The sequence below is a fragment of the Macrosteles quadrilineatus genome, unplaced genomic scaffold, assembly GCF_028750875.1.
Source record: "Macrosteles quadrilineatus isolate MER2022 unplaced genomic scaffold, UCM_ALF_1.0 Scaffold_9__3_contigs__length_116548681, whole genome shotgun sequence".
In the NCBI taxonomy this organism is placed as follows: domain Eukaryota; kingdom Metazoa; phylum Arthropoda; class Insecta; order Hemiptera; family Cicadellidae; genus Macrosteles; species Macrosteles quadrilineatus.
This window is the reverse complement of record NW_026542602.1, coordinates 114,870,586-114,886,945: the sequence shown is the minus strand read 5'-3', so window position 1 is coordinate 114,886,945 and position 16,360 is coordinate 114,870,586. Positions and strand designations below refer to the sequence as shown.

The window sequence follows — 16,360 nt, the reverse complement described above, 5'->3', positions numbered from 1 at the left end:
CGACAGATTAATGAGGTGTATGGCGAGAACATTTATGAGTGACGGAATGGAACGAAAGTGGGTAAGGGCCAGCGAACACAGAAGGGCATCTAAAGACGGCCCCACTAACGTCCATCATGAGCAACGCACTGGGCAGCGTCACTGTCCCCAGTACCCAGTGCGTTGCTCATCATGAACGTTAGTGGGGCCGTCTTTAGATGCCCTTACCCACTTGTGTCCCATTCCATCACTCATAAATGTTCTCGCAATACACCTCACTAATCTGTTGATAAATTTTTAATGGCTTTCACACCTTTAGCACTTAAAAATCTAATTACAGCGCGCACTTCACAGTCGGCGGCAGTCTCAATTGGCGGCACCATTTTTAATGCTCGATACTGGATGTAAACACGGCCGATTTTTGTCGAATTTCCGGCTAGGGCTTGCCAATAGATGCACATATACATTCGCAAATGTCCAAAATGTCAGTCGTAGCGCTGGAACGGAGAACTTTAAAAACGGTACTTACTTAAAAAACATGCCTCGTATGAATACTCATAAGGTTAACACGGGGAACTACAGATCCACTTGGGCGGAGCCCGAAAGGATTTTTGAGGTAAAAATATGCCTAAATGTTAATCGGGAATGTGAGCTATCATCATGCCAAATTTCAGTCCAATCCGTCCAGTAGTTTATGTGTGATTGAGCAACACACACACAAACTCACAAACTTTCAGATTTGCAATATTAGTAAGATTGTCTATTGTACTATTAAGTACACATCCATTCAAGAAGTGATTCTAAGTCTAATGGCACAACTAAACTGATAAAGTTGTAAGTAGTTTACAGTAAATGATTAAAGATTACAAGTGATACAGAACTACTGAAATATCAGAAATTCATATTACGCTTAAATACTCTTTGTAAATATACAGAAATTAGGATATCTTCTTAACTTTTTTATCTTTAGCCAATAATGTGTTGCCACGAATTTGTTTTAACAACTTTTGTTATTTATAATCATATTGTATACCGCTCTCAAGCTCAAAGTTTAGAGGGTTTCAAAGATGAAAATAATTCGACTCAAGAAAAATCAGAAGCAGAACCTCTACAATTGGATGTATTTTCAGAAGAACAGAACCAACTGGATTCATCTGAAAATTTAAGTGAGTAAAATAACCTTAAAAAGATAAGTTAGAAATTTTATCATGGATCTATCAAAATATATTATTTAAATCTACATACCAATCAATTTGCAAGTAGATGTTGTTTCATTAAGTACACAAAAAGCAAACTATTGTAATTAATGCTTTGCTATAGTTCTAGATATTGTGCTATTGATATTTTATTTTCCTTTATATTAGAACTTTAAAAATAAGAAATTCACATTGTCCTACACCGTTTGATTTTTCGTCTCACGTCTCACAGCAAACATTTGCTTACTTTTTAAATATTAGTCTTTTTGAAATGGAATTTAAAGTAAAATGTCATAAAATCCAGAGAACAGAGTTTAAAGTACACATAGGCACAGGCTGTCATACTTAAACAGCTGTATTTTAAGTTTAGAGAAATATTAATTTTATCTAAAGAAAAAAATAATATATTTCATAGTACCTTTAACTATTGATATTCAGTTTCCAATAGTCTATGATAGTACTTAATAGTTAGCCAAATATGCATAAATTAATTTTAAAACTAATTCAAGTGTCAACTTTACATGCTGGAAATATAGTTGCCTTTATAATTTTTAAAAATTAATTCAATATTGTACTGTACTTGTGTTTTCTGTTGACAGCACAATCAACAGAAAGTTTGTTTGGAGAGTTAAGAGCAAAGGGCTTATATTACAACTTTCAAAATATTTTACACGATATAAATATTAATAAGGTATGCCTAACTAAGATTGTTCATTTTATAAGATAGACGTTTGGTCATATTGTTGCTAAGTTTTAAATTTTGTATAAAAAACTGAAATAAGTACTTAAGGTATTTATAAACTGTAAAAACAAAAGAAAATAATATTCCTGTGGTGACAAACTTTTAAGAATAAAACCATAGCCTCCTCTAGTAAATAACCGCAGCGTTGATATGTGGCAACATTTGAACCCGAGTTTAAATCCCACCAAATTACCAGTATAAAACATTTTTATTATTGTCCTAATACGATAGGCACAAGCCCGGATTTGTTTTCCACATTACTTAGGGGTTGCAGCAATATCAATTAGATAAAATCCATTGTTCATTTGGCGTGATTTGAACCCGGGACCTCAGGGACTGAAGTTCCGCGCTCTATCCACTAGACCAGCTCGCTCCCCAAATTGGACCCCTTGCCCGCAAAATTCCAGTGGATTTGATCTAAGTGATAATGCCCCTAGGTCTTGCTTGAAGTAATGTAAAAAGCTATCCTAGGCTAGTGCCTCACGACCTAAGACAAAATAAAACGTCGCACCGGATAGTCTGTTTCTATGGTAATAACGGTAATAAAAAACATGTAAATATTAACATTGCACATATGCTTAATTATAAATTAAGCAACAGCTGTTTCAGTTTACCGGGACACCAATGTTGCCACTTTTGTTTCTCCGCGACCTTGTAAGAGGATAGAGGCTATGGTGAAATGCTTCATTAAAGGACTAGGTACCTAATGTATCCTGCGATTGATATTTTTACCTGTAGAGAACATTTAGTTGAAAAAGACCTAAGTTAGTTAGTTTAAGTTTGCTCCTATTAGCAACCTTTTTAGTTTGTATACAGTACCTTGATACTCGATGGGGGCTTAAAAGATATTGCTTACAGTAACGATTCTTGAGTGTAACAGACTACCATAAAATTATATATAAAAATATGTATTTAATCCTTACCGTCTTCGCAATCAGAAATGATACTGCACTGTGGCCGTTTAGGGTATTACTCCATTTCCGGGTGCATAGAAATTTGTCTTTCAGTTTGGCATGCTTAAACATTTAGTGTAAAATAAAACAGAACTCATATGAACACACTCAGTCTCTAGCACTGTTGGTGAAACACCAAAGGTGAACAGTTTGCTGTTTGCAAACAATCCAAGTTGAAAGACATAAATTTATATTCATTCGAGTACCGTTAACGGAACCATTGTTCTTTTGTAAATACGGTTATACAAATCAGACAATACAAGATGAATTCCATGGTGGAATGGCCTCTGGATCGTCTGAATTAACTATATAGTGGTTTAAATTACCTTGTTACTGTCAAAACGATCCTTTGTAGTTAGTAGACTACAGCTGTTTCATGCTACGAATGGAGCACATCATCAGGTCAGAAGAATGTCAAGTAGTCTTCATATTCCTCGCAGTGGAGTTCGTCAAAAGTTTAATAATAAATAGAGGACAAAACACATGACACACGGAAACACGAAACATTTAATATTGGTCGACCAGACGACGGTAACAACACACGTGATACGGATATTCACGCGACTCACCCTCTACCGGCGCCGTATCACGTGTGTTGTTACCGTCGTCTGGTCGACCAATATTAAATGTTTCGTGTTTCCGTGTGTCATGTGTTTTGTCCTCTATTTATTATTAAACTTTTGACGAACTCCACTGCGAGGAATATGAAGACTACTTGACATTCTTCTGACCTGATGATGTGCTCCATTCGTAGCATGAAACAGCTGTAGTCTACTAACTACAAAGGATCGTTTTGACAGTAACAAGGTAATTTAAACCACTATATAGTACAAGATGAATATGATAAACAATTTATTTTAATAAAATAAGACATCCATGACAGATAGCATCCTCCAAAATCTAAAGCTGTAGTTTACATTTGATCTTTTACTGGTGATATTGAAGTACACCTCTAATGTATCTGTTTTAGTTGAAAACAGGGTTGGTAGACCTGATGCATGTGCATAACAGGTCAGAATGGATTTACAATACAAGAAAAGAGTATCAAGCGAGAGATCGAATACAAAAGAAGAAGAGGATGATATTCATCAATGTAGAATCTGTGTACAACTCAAGTGAGTAGAATGCTTAAATATTTCTAAGAAAAAAAATTATAAACTATGCAGTATGAAAAACATTAAGTGATATGTTATATAGAATATGCAATATGATTTGTGGTTACATAATTTTGTTATTTTGTTCTGCTTTGCCAATAGCATGTAAGCAAACAAGTCAAGTGTTTAGCGATGTTTGGGGCAAATAACTGTTGTATTCCTCCGTTGTACCATACTGTAGTTCACTGAACTTGTCCACATTATATCAGATTTTAGATAATACCATTGACTATTGGATACAGAAGTTGTATTAATAGTCAAAGATAATACCCATTCATTTTGGTATTAACATCTGACGGATAGGATATTGTTCAGCTTAGGCAGGGGTGGAGTCACCAAAAGTACAAGAGGACGAGAGAGATAATGTTATCTTTGCTCAAATTATAATCCAAAAATTTTGTCAACTAACCATACAACAACAAAGCTATTTAATTTATATTCTTGTTTTACTGTGTCTTACTGTATTACTTTTTTATTGATTAATTTACTATTAATGTTATTGTTAATTTATCTTAAATCTTTTATGATTTGCTCTGTTTTCATCTAATGATTAAACTTAAAAATTCATCTATATCATCCATCACTAACTTAGCATATAACTCATGACTTTGCAGAAAGAGAGATGATTACGAAGGCGGTGGCAAGGCGATTGAGAGGTCGACATATGACAACGCCCCCGAAGTTCATGAGGGATATCCGCCTCATCATAGGCACTGGCGCGGCGAGGCGATTGTACTACTCTCTGACTAAATACTCAACGGCCAACCATGTCAGGCAGGTGCTGAGTACTCATGCTGTGGTGCTTGAGAGGTAATGCAAATTCCTTATCTAACAAGAGTTAACAGGTTAGATTCCCAGCATTCCCCAAAATTTAAGGAGTTTAGACTGCTTTCTCTTCTAAGCATTAAAGGTTCTAAGGTTAACAACTAAAGATACCCACCTTTACCTACCATTTAGTAAAAAGTACCTAAGGCAGCAAGGCCAGTTAACTGGTCATCAGATATCCAACACTCTAGTTTTTTTAATGTACAGTTTGGGATTTTTCTTAGAATAAATCTTACTATAGTTGGAAACAGCACACTAAATGCTGCTGTTTTTCATTTATGGCCCCACAGATTTGCATGTAATGCGCTATGAGCCTGAGGGATAATTGCGCTCCTCTCCACCTACCTTGTGGGGGAATTTTTCTCTTCCTTGTGCCTCCAACAAACTTAAACCCTCATGTGCCCCTGGGCCCGGGCCCACTATTTATTAAAGCAACACTACCACCACTAGCACTACTACTACCACTAAACTACTTGTAGCCCTTTACACAAATCTACAGTATTTTTACTTAAGTTATCTTACAAAACCTGATGCTTTAGAGTCTAGTAACTCCTACAGTTAATCCACATATTTCGTTTGGAATTTACTGGTATTGTTTTGAAAGCATTCTGCATTTTTTGAAAAAGTGAAAGATATTTGATATGTAGTCTTTGTTGTTTCAGATACTGGCTTCATCACGCTGCTTTCTCAATCGGCAAACATTTCAACACTACGGAAGAACTCCCACCTCTAGGCCATCCAATTTACAAATGGCCCTCGGACCTTTTAGTCCCAGATGTCCTATTCTTCATAAACGCAACCAAAACTCCTTATGCTCTAGGATTCAACCAACCTTACACTGATTTCACAGACAGGTTGAGTACCAATTATTGACATAGTAATAACCTTTTTATTTCAAATTGTCTATGTAGCAACACCGTAACAACTTACTTTTGTATCGTGAGTACAACAGTGATTTTTTTGTGTACATGGATAGGTTATCCTGTAAGAAATCCTAATGTGGACAAAGTCTCATAGCCACTCTTGAGGTTCACCTATAATTAATTTTAAAGCCATAGCCCAGGAAAACTCAGATGATATATTGAGCTTGAAAACTGTATCCTCAACCAAATGTGTAGCAAAGAATACGACAAGAATAGTAATAATAAACCAAAAGGTAGAGCAGTAAAAAATCTTAATAACTAGGTACTTTGATAAAAGTTCAATGGAAAAATAACATTACTTTGGCCTTATTGGCTATGGTACCTCCAATGAGACTTTCTTTCCCAAACAAGCAACTAATCACAAAACAAACTCTGTATTTTACTAGTATTCTGCATAAAATACGCATCTGAGTGTGTGGCACCTTCTTAAAGTAATAAATAATAATACTAGCCTTGTTTACTCACCTTCCTAAAAGTATTCAAAGCATTATTTTAACATTATTTACTGTAATATAATTTTCCCTTTTCAGGTTAATCGAAGTATACAGAAGGGCCGAGGGAGTCAAAGTGGTTGAATTAAACCCAAACAGGAACTACCCGAACATTGTAAGACAGATAATAAACTATGTGGTGGAAAATTACAGACATCATCCAGACATACATGTACCAGATTTTGATGTTCAGCTCAACGTACAAGCAGTTGATATGTTGAACAATAGATAACATTGCCATAACAATGTATTCTTTAATTTACCTTATATGTTTGAGCGTAGTATAATTCACTAGCCAAAGTATTATGTAAGCTCTTTGACACCCTCTCCAGTTCCAGCTTATTGGTATATGTTATGGACACAGTACCAGTTACCAGAGATATGTAATTTAAAATATCTAAGGTCAAGTGAACTCTGTGAGAGTTAACTTTAAAAAAAAAATGAAAAATTGCAGATCTTTAATTTAAAATAAGCATTGCTTTGCCTTATAATGGTCAGTGTGAGATTCATAGTCTGAGTTTCACCCCCACTTGAATTTTTAGCAGTTGAACCTAGTTATAAAGTTAAAACAGGTGGGAATCCTGTTAAGAAAGCCCAGTAAGCGTACTGATATGTGGCTCTTCAGGTGGGAGGGCCCACCTGTATGGGTGGGGGAAAGTTAACAGGATCAGTGAGCTAAGGAAATAAAGCTCACGACACATATTTTGCTTCTTTTTACACTTGTGTGTAAAAAAAAACACAGAATTTTTTTTGCCGTTATTTTGATTGAATATGAAAATAAAACTAAACAACATTAAGAAAATTATATTGATAAACAAATCATAAAAAACCCTGCCTCAATGGATTATACGATAAACTCTATGTTAAGGAATTGTTTAACTTGAAGGATTTTAATAGCAGTGATAGTTAAGACAGAACTGATAGAAATATAATTATCTTATTGGTCTGAGCTTACAATACAGTTACCATTACCAGTTTGAATGATTAGGTCTTTATCAAATTTACAAATAAAAACACTTACAGTATAAGCTTTTATTTCATTAAAATGTAAATAAAAAGCTACATAAAGACTATTTTTTTTTTGCCAAGCTGCAAAGAGCTCATATACATTGGTGAAAGGCTTCTTTTTAATCTTTATTGTTACAGTCCAATAATACATTTTTCATCATACTGTCCGGAATACAGCCATTTTTAGTTCTCTAAATCATCCACAAACCTTTTTTTGGGTAACTTCAAATAGGGAACAGAAAAAACATATGGTAAATCTTTTAGTTCGCTAATCTAAAAGTTTGTTTATGGCACACTAACACTATAATTTTGTTTACTATTTGAAACACACATTATGAAAACAATAAATCACAGGATATTTTTAGCTATGTTTGTAAACAACAAAATGTGAACATTGATGACAACTTTGTATAATCTCAAGTTATGTAATCTAATTTTGTAACAATTTAGAAGGAATTTCTACAGGATCATGAAAATAGTTGTTCATCACATGGAGCAAAAATATCTTTTTGTACTTAGGTTATTCCTTGCGTACCAAAAAGAGCCACTTTCACTCCTAGTGATGAAATATACTATTTGAACAAGCATTAGACAAAGTGAAACATCTCAACATATGGTTAAACTAGCAGAGTACCCGTCCTTCGTACGGGGTTGGCATATAAGTTTAAAATGCTTATTGCAGTTATACTCAAGCTTTGCGTTTGCAATGGGGGACACAGTTAGATAAAATTTGCTTCTTTAAATTAACGGTAGGGTATACTATAGTATTACACATCTACCAAAGCCATAATGTTCTACTACTTCCCCTAAACAATAAAGACAAATAATAAATTATTAAAAATTCACAAAAAAAAATCACAAACTATTCATGACATTAAAAACATAAACATAACTGTAAACAATCCTACTTTGACAGTTCTCTTTGCGCATCACAGTTTTTTGTTGCTGCTTAGTTCAAATTAGCTGTTTACATAAATGCAAAAAAATATACTGCTGCACCCTATTGGTAATTCTATTCTTATATTCTGAATGTTATGTATAAATTTCCTTAGATGACAATACGTGAACAAGTTTTTGCATTTTAAAGAGTCAAATTCACTCAAATATAAATAAAACACAAAAAAGTACAGCACAAAGGCTAGGAATGACATTGTTTTATAGACTACTCTTTGTAAACAATTTAAATGTATCAATTGTACTAAAAACTATTAGTCAGTATAAATTCATTTAGAAAGATCTAGTGATTGTCTTTCCCACATTAACAACATGCTTAATACGATTCAGATGGTTTGAATGATAATACATATTTTATTGGTGAGCAGAGTTCTAACACTCTTCTACATAGTCTGTGTACAAAATGGAGCTGAAATGGGTTTTAGAAAGTTTGTAAATTATGACATTATTTAAAATCGTGAAAGAACTTACTCTAGTAAAATGTATAACAATGATATTCTTCTTGATTGTGAACTTTTTCGCGCCTTCCCACCCTGATGAATTGAAAGGTAGTTAGTTAATAATTTACATTAGTACCATTAATTAATTAAAGTACTGTACTCAGGTAGAGTGAGTTCAAAAATGATTTTTTTAAATTCCAATTCGTTGTTATATTTTTTTCAATGGAGTCAGATTGGTTTGAAAAACACATTTGCAAACACTACAGACAATAACCCCTAACAAAGAATAAAAGTATTCACCTTCTCCTAAAGATTTACCTTTACTATTCATCATGAATTTCATCTAATCCTCCCATTCAACCCAAGGGGCAATTCATTAATTTGTCATTTCTAGCATGTTTGTACTTATATTCTGATTTATGAACATACAAATATAAAATTCCTAGAAAACAAGTTTTTAGTGAAATTGTAACATAAAGTAGTAAAATGCCTGCTGAGAGGGACAATTAACATCAAATCCCATCCAACACATACACTTTTACAATTGACTTCTGTATTAGTCAATGCTTGTACTGTGCAAGCTAAATTGTTCACGGAAATGTTTTTTTTACAGAGTTAGGATTCAAAAAAAGTGTTAAGTTTGGAGTTTTCTATTCATTACAAACGATTCTGGATACGCTTGATGAAAAACGAGTAAGTAAACCACACTTTTCTAAGTGATCCTAACTACAAGTTAACATGTTTTTGAGGCCTAATTATTAATATAACTTATAGTATATATTTGAACATTTATCACCAGGGTTTTGCTACAAATTATTGTTAAAAAACTGTATTAAGTATATTTAGAATATTTTTAGGAATATAGATATTATGAGGCTTTTATTGTAAATGCATGAGACTAATGACAGCAGAGGCATTTATGATAAATAATAATAAGCTTTAGTGATTCAACATTCCAAATTTCTTAAAACAACAATCTTATATACTAAAAAACCTTTGCAAAACTTATGACAGCTAGCCTGACCATAGAATACTATTGGACCAAATTACACGCAGTTGGTACCAAATGAAAGATATTTTCCTGTAGATGTGCAGAATCCCTTTATAAATTAAAATAGGCTCAAAAAAAAGCATACAAATTTAATTTTAAATAAAAAAAAATTACATGGCCCATATATGGGTTGCCATATGTTGATGACGAAATAATAACACAAACATATAAGCAGAAAATCAAAACAAATTAAAGAAATTCCAATCAAATTTTTTATTTACAGCGTGGGTTGAAAATAGAGAAGTTTGCTCAATATATTATTTTGGTCTAGTTTTCGACCACGGGGCGAGCTCTCGTATACACTTAAATATTTTTTTTAAATAATATCATACTACAGACTACTGTATGATAACGATCTGTCTCACAATGAAGGTTAACATTGAAGATTCAAATTTCTTAAAAATTCTTTCTTATTATGATTATTGATTACAAATAAGTTAATACAGTAGACTACCACTAGGAAGGGGGAAATAATAAAATCTACTTGCATTGACCATTGATAATATTGATTTTAACTCTGTTTGCAGTTTAACTCACACATTAGACTACAGTCTGAATGATATATATATTGCCATAATATGACAACATTTCCCTAATCTTAATTGAATTGAGTTTCAATTTCTTTGGATTTGAAAAAAATTACATTTTTTTATTATTTATTTATTATTTTTTAATCTATGTGTGCTTTATAAGTCAGTGTTGATACTTTTTTAAACTGAATTCATTTATAGTTCCAAGCCAAGCCGAGAGTACACCAGTTGTTGACGACGTTTGAGCGCCACTGCCGTCCTCAAAGTGACAAACCCCTCACACCGCGGCGGCCCTACCCCTTCATTGTCATTGAAGGAGCCCAAAGAACTGGTGAGGATGTATCACATATTGTGTACAGAGCAGCTGGTTGGAGGTAGCTTATAACAGGATTGGAATGTAACTTAGATTTTGTGTCCCTAAAAATTTATTGCAAATATAAAATTAAATATTCAGATGAGTTAGATAAAAAGATCTTAGTCTGATTGTTTGAAAGATATCATGAAGAAGAAAGATTTCCTCTCGTCTGGTTGATAACAATCTTATCGACATTGAGAGTGATATACTCTAATGTTTTGTCACTTTTTTGAGTATAGAGTAAATTGGTGTTCCTTATTTTGCTAGATTGGTTGTTTTCCCATTCAGGAAAGCTTACTGTTCTCAGAAAAATACGTCTTAAAGCAGAATTTCATGACATTATTAAGGTATTACAACTGTACTGGCTTAGGCTCAAATATACTCAGATTTGGGGACTTGTTGGTCTAATATTGTTGGGTACAGAATTCTTTTCAGAAGACTTGGGATAAAAAAATCCCACCAATAACCAATAACTTTTAGCTATTGTGATGATTCTGTGTGAATAGTTGTATTCAGTAAAACACTTTTTTCTATATATCTAATGATGTTATCAAGTGGTTATAAGCCCACCTCTTGCTCTAGGTCCACATGTCAAGTAAAATATGGATCATAAGACCCTATAGAGGTAATTTTTATTAAATTTTTCTAATTTTTATAGAGGTGCTGGTTAGTTAGTTTGATTTAATTTAGTCCATTTAGTGCTGATGTTTAAAACCATTCTGTAACTTAAGTTCTTTTCTATATTTTAAGAATTTGTACTATTAATTTTATTTTATTACATATTTAATTTTAGGGCCCATGTTACAAATATTTTAAATGTAATATAGGCTACTCATTGACACTATTCAATGTACCAAGCATGTACAGATGACGAATAAAGATATTTTGATTTGATTGATTTGATTTGATATAGGGGCGTTTACATTAATTCGAGCTCGCATACGAGTACAGCTCGCACTCCTCCTCGAATAAGTGTCAACCACAAATTTACTCGCATGCTAGTAGTGGAATGCGAGCACGAATGATATTTTGTTGTTCAAGTTACTTTCCAACATGTCGGGGAAATGCTCGCACGCTTGCATACGATATAGGTATTTGACATTTGTGAAGCCCAGTTTGTGAAAACGTAGGTGTGGTGGTAAAAAGATGTTTCTGTTTGTTTAAAGGTTTTGTGTTTAGCAATGGCTAAGTGTAGTGAAAATGTACCTATGTTAAATTTTTTTTATTAAATTATTTTTTTTATATTTCCACAGACCACCTTAAGTAATAATTTCACTCATACTACTTTAGGCCTATACATAATATGCATACTGATGCAAACATAATATTATACATTCCTACTTAGTTCTTAAATAAGTATACTCATTATGGATTAAAGGCCTTTAATCTATAATTATACATACTAAACATAAACATATTAAGCAATCATGTAAGACCAATGTGATCGCTGATTATGAATACTTATGAACTTTCGCCTTGCAACTGCACCACTCGCGAATGCTACTATTATTCCAGTAACAACAACAATGTAAACCAGCTGCTGGCGTTCCGTTAACTCAAATGCGAGCTCGAATTAATGTAAACCTCCTTTAAAACTATTTTTAAATTGGAGGTCTTCTTCCACAAAAACCAAAAAGATAACCATACTTGATAACTATTAATTGATAACTATAAACCTTTGCAAATAAAATGGTTTAAAAAATGTTAACTGCAAAGTAGAGGATATATTTTTTAATTTTTTATCAATATTTGTTAATAGTATATTTCATAACAAGAGTAGAAAGTGAGTCAGTCCCATGCTTGATGTGCGAGATTTATCGAGCACTTTATTTGGTCGAGAATATGTATAGACCCACTATCACTCATGTTTTGAAAGTTGCTTTTCACTACACTACAAAGACTAATATTATTTTCTTAATTAAAACAGACATTGGATATTTCTTTATTTTACGTTATGCTTTCAGTTTAAAGTTACCGTAATATTTACTTTGGTTGTATAGTTTTGGTTGTTGAAAATTGAAACAGTTGACAAAACAATAACAAATCTTTGTTTGTTTACGTTGAAAAAATCCAAAAAAGATAGTAAAAATTACTTTCACATAGTAAACATTTTTTTTGCGTAACTGGAAATGTAGGCCTACTCACTCCCTGTAAAACAACAGTTCATGTTATAATTTTAGTTATGATGTTAATACATTGTACCAAAACACTTTAATTTCCAGGTAGACGGATCCTAGGCAAAACACTTGCCAAAAGTATCGGTGCCAAAGTCGTAGGAGGAGTTCCTAGATGTATGATAAAACTGAGGCATGAGTTTGAAGACGAGAGTGATTTAAAAAGATTATTCTTCGGGCTTTGCAACTACGTTACGGCGTTCAATGTACGACACATGTTAGAACATATGCCCGTAGTGCTGATTGGGTGAGTAGCTTTGGTGTAAGAAAATTATTGTTAGCTTAAGTCAGTAGTTTGTTTACTATTCAAAACTGGGCCCAGCTCTCCTTCATAGTTGAATTTCTAACAAATTGTCCTGGCTACAGAAATAGCTGTCCTTGGTCATTAAAAACTACTCGTGTCCTACTTTATCCTACACATACAATTAGGTGCAAAAATTCCTAGAAGCGTCTACATCTTAATTGGCATTACATTTCTATTTTGTTATAAATGGTTCACTCTACAACTGGTAATCCTTCCACAGATACTGGATGGACCAAGCAACCTTCAACATAGCGAAAGAGTGTGCTGAAGAGCTTCCTCCTTCGTCCTCCTTCATCTACCAGTTCCCAGCTGATCTGCTCAAACCCGATCTGGTGTTCTACTTGAACACCGCCAGGGAGGAAACAGCTAACTTTGCAGATCTGGAGTTCAACAAAAGGTGAAACAAAACGTCTTGTTTTGATTGAAATCCATAACAGAGTATATGTGTACAGTAGTCTTTGTTATTTTGCTTTTGTTACTTTTATGAGATGGCAACACAACCAAGACGAGTTTTAACTCAAATATCAGGCGTATAGGATGAGTGATATTTGATTTGTAGCTCGTAGCTGTGTTGCTAAGATCAGCTTTTTTTTCTTTTTTTTTAATTGCTTAATGAACTTCAATGAACTGGGGCAGCTGGGTCTAGTTTTCCACCAAAATAGCTTCTTACATCAGGATCAAACCTTCTGATAGCTTAGATTGAGGATAGACTACCCACTCAACTACCCAACCATATAACCAATGCTGTGACTCAACAAATTATTTTACTGGCTGGGTATAGCAAAGGAGATTACAGTATATCTGAATATTACCAGTTCAACCCTAGAGAAGATTAGTTCTAGACACAATTTCCATTTTCCATTTAGATATTTATTAATTAACTTATAATCAAGCCCGGGTTCAGCAATAGCACCCTGAGCATTAAACAGCTTTTGCTCCCCAGAAAGGGAGGTCCTTTTCCTATCCCCCCCCCCCAAGAAGGAAGGTCAGCGGCCCTTCCCTAAAAACTTTTGAAATGATAGTAACTGAACTCGAGTTTGCACACTATAGTTTTAATATACAGTTTATTATTATTTTTTTTTATTTAGGGCCCGTACAAATTTGACGCTATTGGCTATAGAATCAGATTCAAAATAATCATGTTTGGCCAAAAACAAAAAATAGCCGGTAACTCTTATTGAAATATATATGGGTGGTTCATGGTTCCCACACAGGTGATCCATGAGTGTGGGGAACAAATTACCATCAGCCACTAAAAGATAGTCTGATCACCTATGTAGCTATACTCAGTTCACAAAATTTAGGCGGTTTGAGGGGAAGCGATTCTATCCCATCCACCTCATCCCAACTTTGAAACAACAGCCTACAGCTGATCAGCTCATGTATAGATTAAGCTAAACAAGTGGTAGGGGAACAAAGGCAACCTTCCCCTTAAAGCTCCTTATTTTTTGTGAACGTACTATATAACATAATACAACTATTCAACTTACTTAGATTACTAAAAAACAGAAAAATCTCATCAGGGAGCAACAATAGAATAGTTTAATAATTCAAAAAATGAAAAAAGGAAATATTTAAAAAATTCATACCTAAAAATTTTCAGCAATTTCACAAATTAACCAAAAGATTCCAATGATACATGAATCCATTCATACAACCATTACACATTAGTCTACAGAGACAAACTTATTCTCCAAACATACATAATTAGCCCCACAGTAGTTGACTTGCTACAAAAATAAACTGAAGGTCCAAAAAATATGTGAACGCAAAAGTATCATGGTAATCGGATCGCCTTTAAAATGAAAATATAGGTAGTATTTGTCACCTATTTAAATATTTATATACATATACAGTAATGGATTTATGCTGCTGTTCCAGGATAATGGAGGTGTACCGGATGCTGCGAGAACCCAGTGTTGTTGAAGTCCAGAGTAAATATGTCACTGATGAATTTATCAACGAACTTAGAACTATTATTAGAGATAAGTTACAAAATAAGTTTCCTCATTTGATTTTGTGATGTTTGAAATTTTGAAGACTGTGTAAATCCATCATGTATTGCATATATTATAAGGTATATAAATACTTAAGTTTTTGGTATGTCTTTGATTTTACCTTGCACAATGATCCAAATTTTGTTGGTTTTTAAAACGTTTTATTAGCTTGCTTTCTTGTCTGTTCAATACAAATTTTGCAATCAATTTTAACTAACTTCCCGATGAGCTAGAGACTTGAAACTTGAAACATAGCTCACAAATTGATGACAATGCAATATCAAATCATTTTATTTTCATATTTCCCTTTGGCCACGCCCCATGGGCTTCCAAATTTTCAATGTTTACATTTTGGAGGAATGTAAATAGTCAATTATATCAATTGAAGTCAGCTGTAAACACTTTAACTGTCAAAACCTGGTACTGTATTAAAAAAAGTTTTGTTTCATTTATAAATTATTTTCTTTTCTTATTTATATTACTGGTTAGTACAGGGTGGCCCAAAAAAAGGTACTCATCATTTCACAGCAATTAATTATTATTTATTAGCTGAACAAACTTACTCTATAAACTAAGTACTCTACATGTTTCTGTCATTGTTTATTTATTACATATTCCATTCATCTTTGATGTTTTCAACCATTCCTGAACATTGTTGTGGAGTGATGTCCATCAAAACAGAAGTTAAGTTAAAGCTGCACTTTAAATAAGTACCTTTTTTAGGCCACCCTGTATTTAGATTTGCAATTAGTATTTGAATTTTTAACAATATTCAATCAGCAGTTCAAGGAAGCAGCAATAACTAAAAACTATCTTTTAGTAAAATATTAATAAAAGTTACCTATTTGGCTAAACCTTAGGTTTGCAATCTCAGGTTAATACTTTGAACAAATCAATATCATCATGATTTTCCTTAATTTAAATGCATGTTATGACACCTATTTAAAACACTAATGGATTTTATTCCATTAAACGTTGTTAACTGGGTTTGAAAATATTTTCCCCCTTTTGATGAATGGAATTTCACTTGCAGTTTCTAATTATTTTTGATAATTTCAGCAAAGTGGTTTGGGATTTCTGTAAAAGATTTTAGAAAGTTGTGTTTAAGAATAGGAGAGCTCATCTCCTAATTGCTAATCTCTTAAAAATCCTATCAGTAAACAGAGTTGATTATTGAATTATGCCTTTTTCACGACTATAATAATTGCGGTGGTATTGTATTCAAAATTAAATAATTGGTAGCACTTTAATATTATATAAAGTTATTTTATTTCTCAATAAAAT

General features: G+C 33.2%; 2 protein-coding genes across 2 annotated transcripts; both read left to right on the top strand.

Moving 5' to 3' along the window:
• The first annotated feature begins 917 nt into the window (after positions 1-917).
• LOC129004408 (uncharacterized) lies at positions 918-6,497 on the top strand. Its single transcript, XM_054432983.1, has 6 exons — positions 918-1,145; positions 1,775-1,866; positions 3,841-3,985; positions 4,639-4,834; positions 5,512-5,703; positions 6,303-6,497. The coding sequence occupies exons 1-6, from the start codon at positions 956-958 to the stop codon at positions 6,493-6,495; spliced, it is 1,008 nt and encodes a 335-aa protein (XP_054288958.1). The 5' UTR covers positions 918-955; the 3' UTR covers positions 6,496-6,497.
• A 2,116-nt stretch (positions 6,498-8,613) lies between these two features.
• Positions 8,614-15,178, top strand: LOC129004398 (UMP-CMP kinase 2, mitochondrial-like). The gene is made up of 6 exons (XM_054432967.1): positions 8,614-8,773; positions 9,279-9,358; positions 10,448-10,577; positions 12,824-13,022; positions 13,300-13,476; positions 14,961-15,178. The coding sequence occupies exons 1-6, from the start codon at positions 8,665-8,667 to the stop codon at positions 15,100-15,102; spliced, it is 837 nt and encodes a 278-aa protein (XP_054288942.1). The 5' UTR covers positions 8,614-8,664; the 3' UTR covers positions 15,103-15,178.
• The last annotated feature ends 1,182 nt before the right edge of the window (positions 15,179-16,360 follow it).

Bases quoted from the DNA above. Each gene is read 5' to 3' on its own strand.
- LOC129004408 (XM_054432983.1), top strand. From the start codon at position 956: ATGTGTTGCCACGAATTTGTTTTAACAACTTTTGTTATTTATAATCAT. The intron at 1,146-1,774 runs GTGAGTAAAATA...TTCTGTTGACAG, and splicing joins GGATTCATCTGAAAATTTAA to CACAATCAACAGAAAGTTTG. The intron at 4,835-5,511 runs GTAATGCAAATT...TTGTTGTTTCAG, and splicing joins CATGCTGTGGTGCTTGAGAG to ATACTGGCTTCATCACGCTG.
- LOC129004398 (XM_054432967.1), top strand. From the start codon at position 8,665: ATGACATTATTTAAAATCGTGAAAGAACTTACTCTAGTAAAATGTATA. The intron at 8,774-9,278 runs GTAGTTAGTTAA...TTTTTTTTACAG, and splicing joins CCACCCTGATGAATTGAAAG to AGTTAGGATTCAAAAAAAGT. The intron at 9,359-10,447 runs GTAAGTAAACCA...ATTCATTTATAG, and splicing joins ATACGCTTGATGAAAAACGA to TTCCAAGCCAAGCCGAGAGT.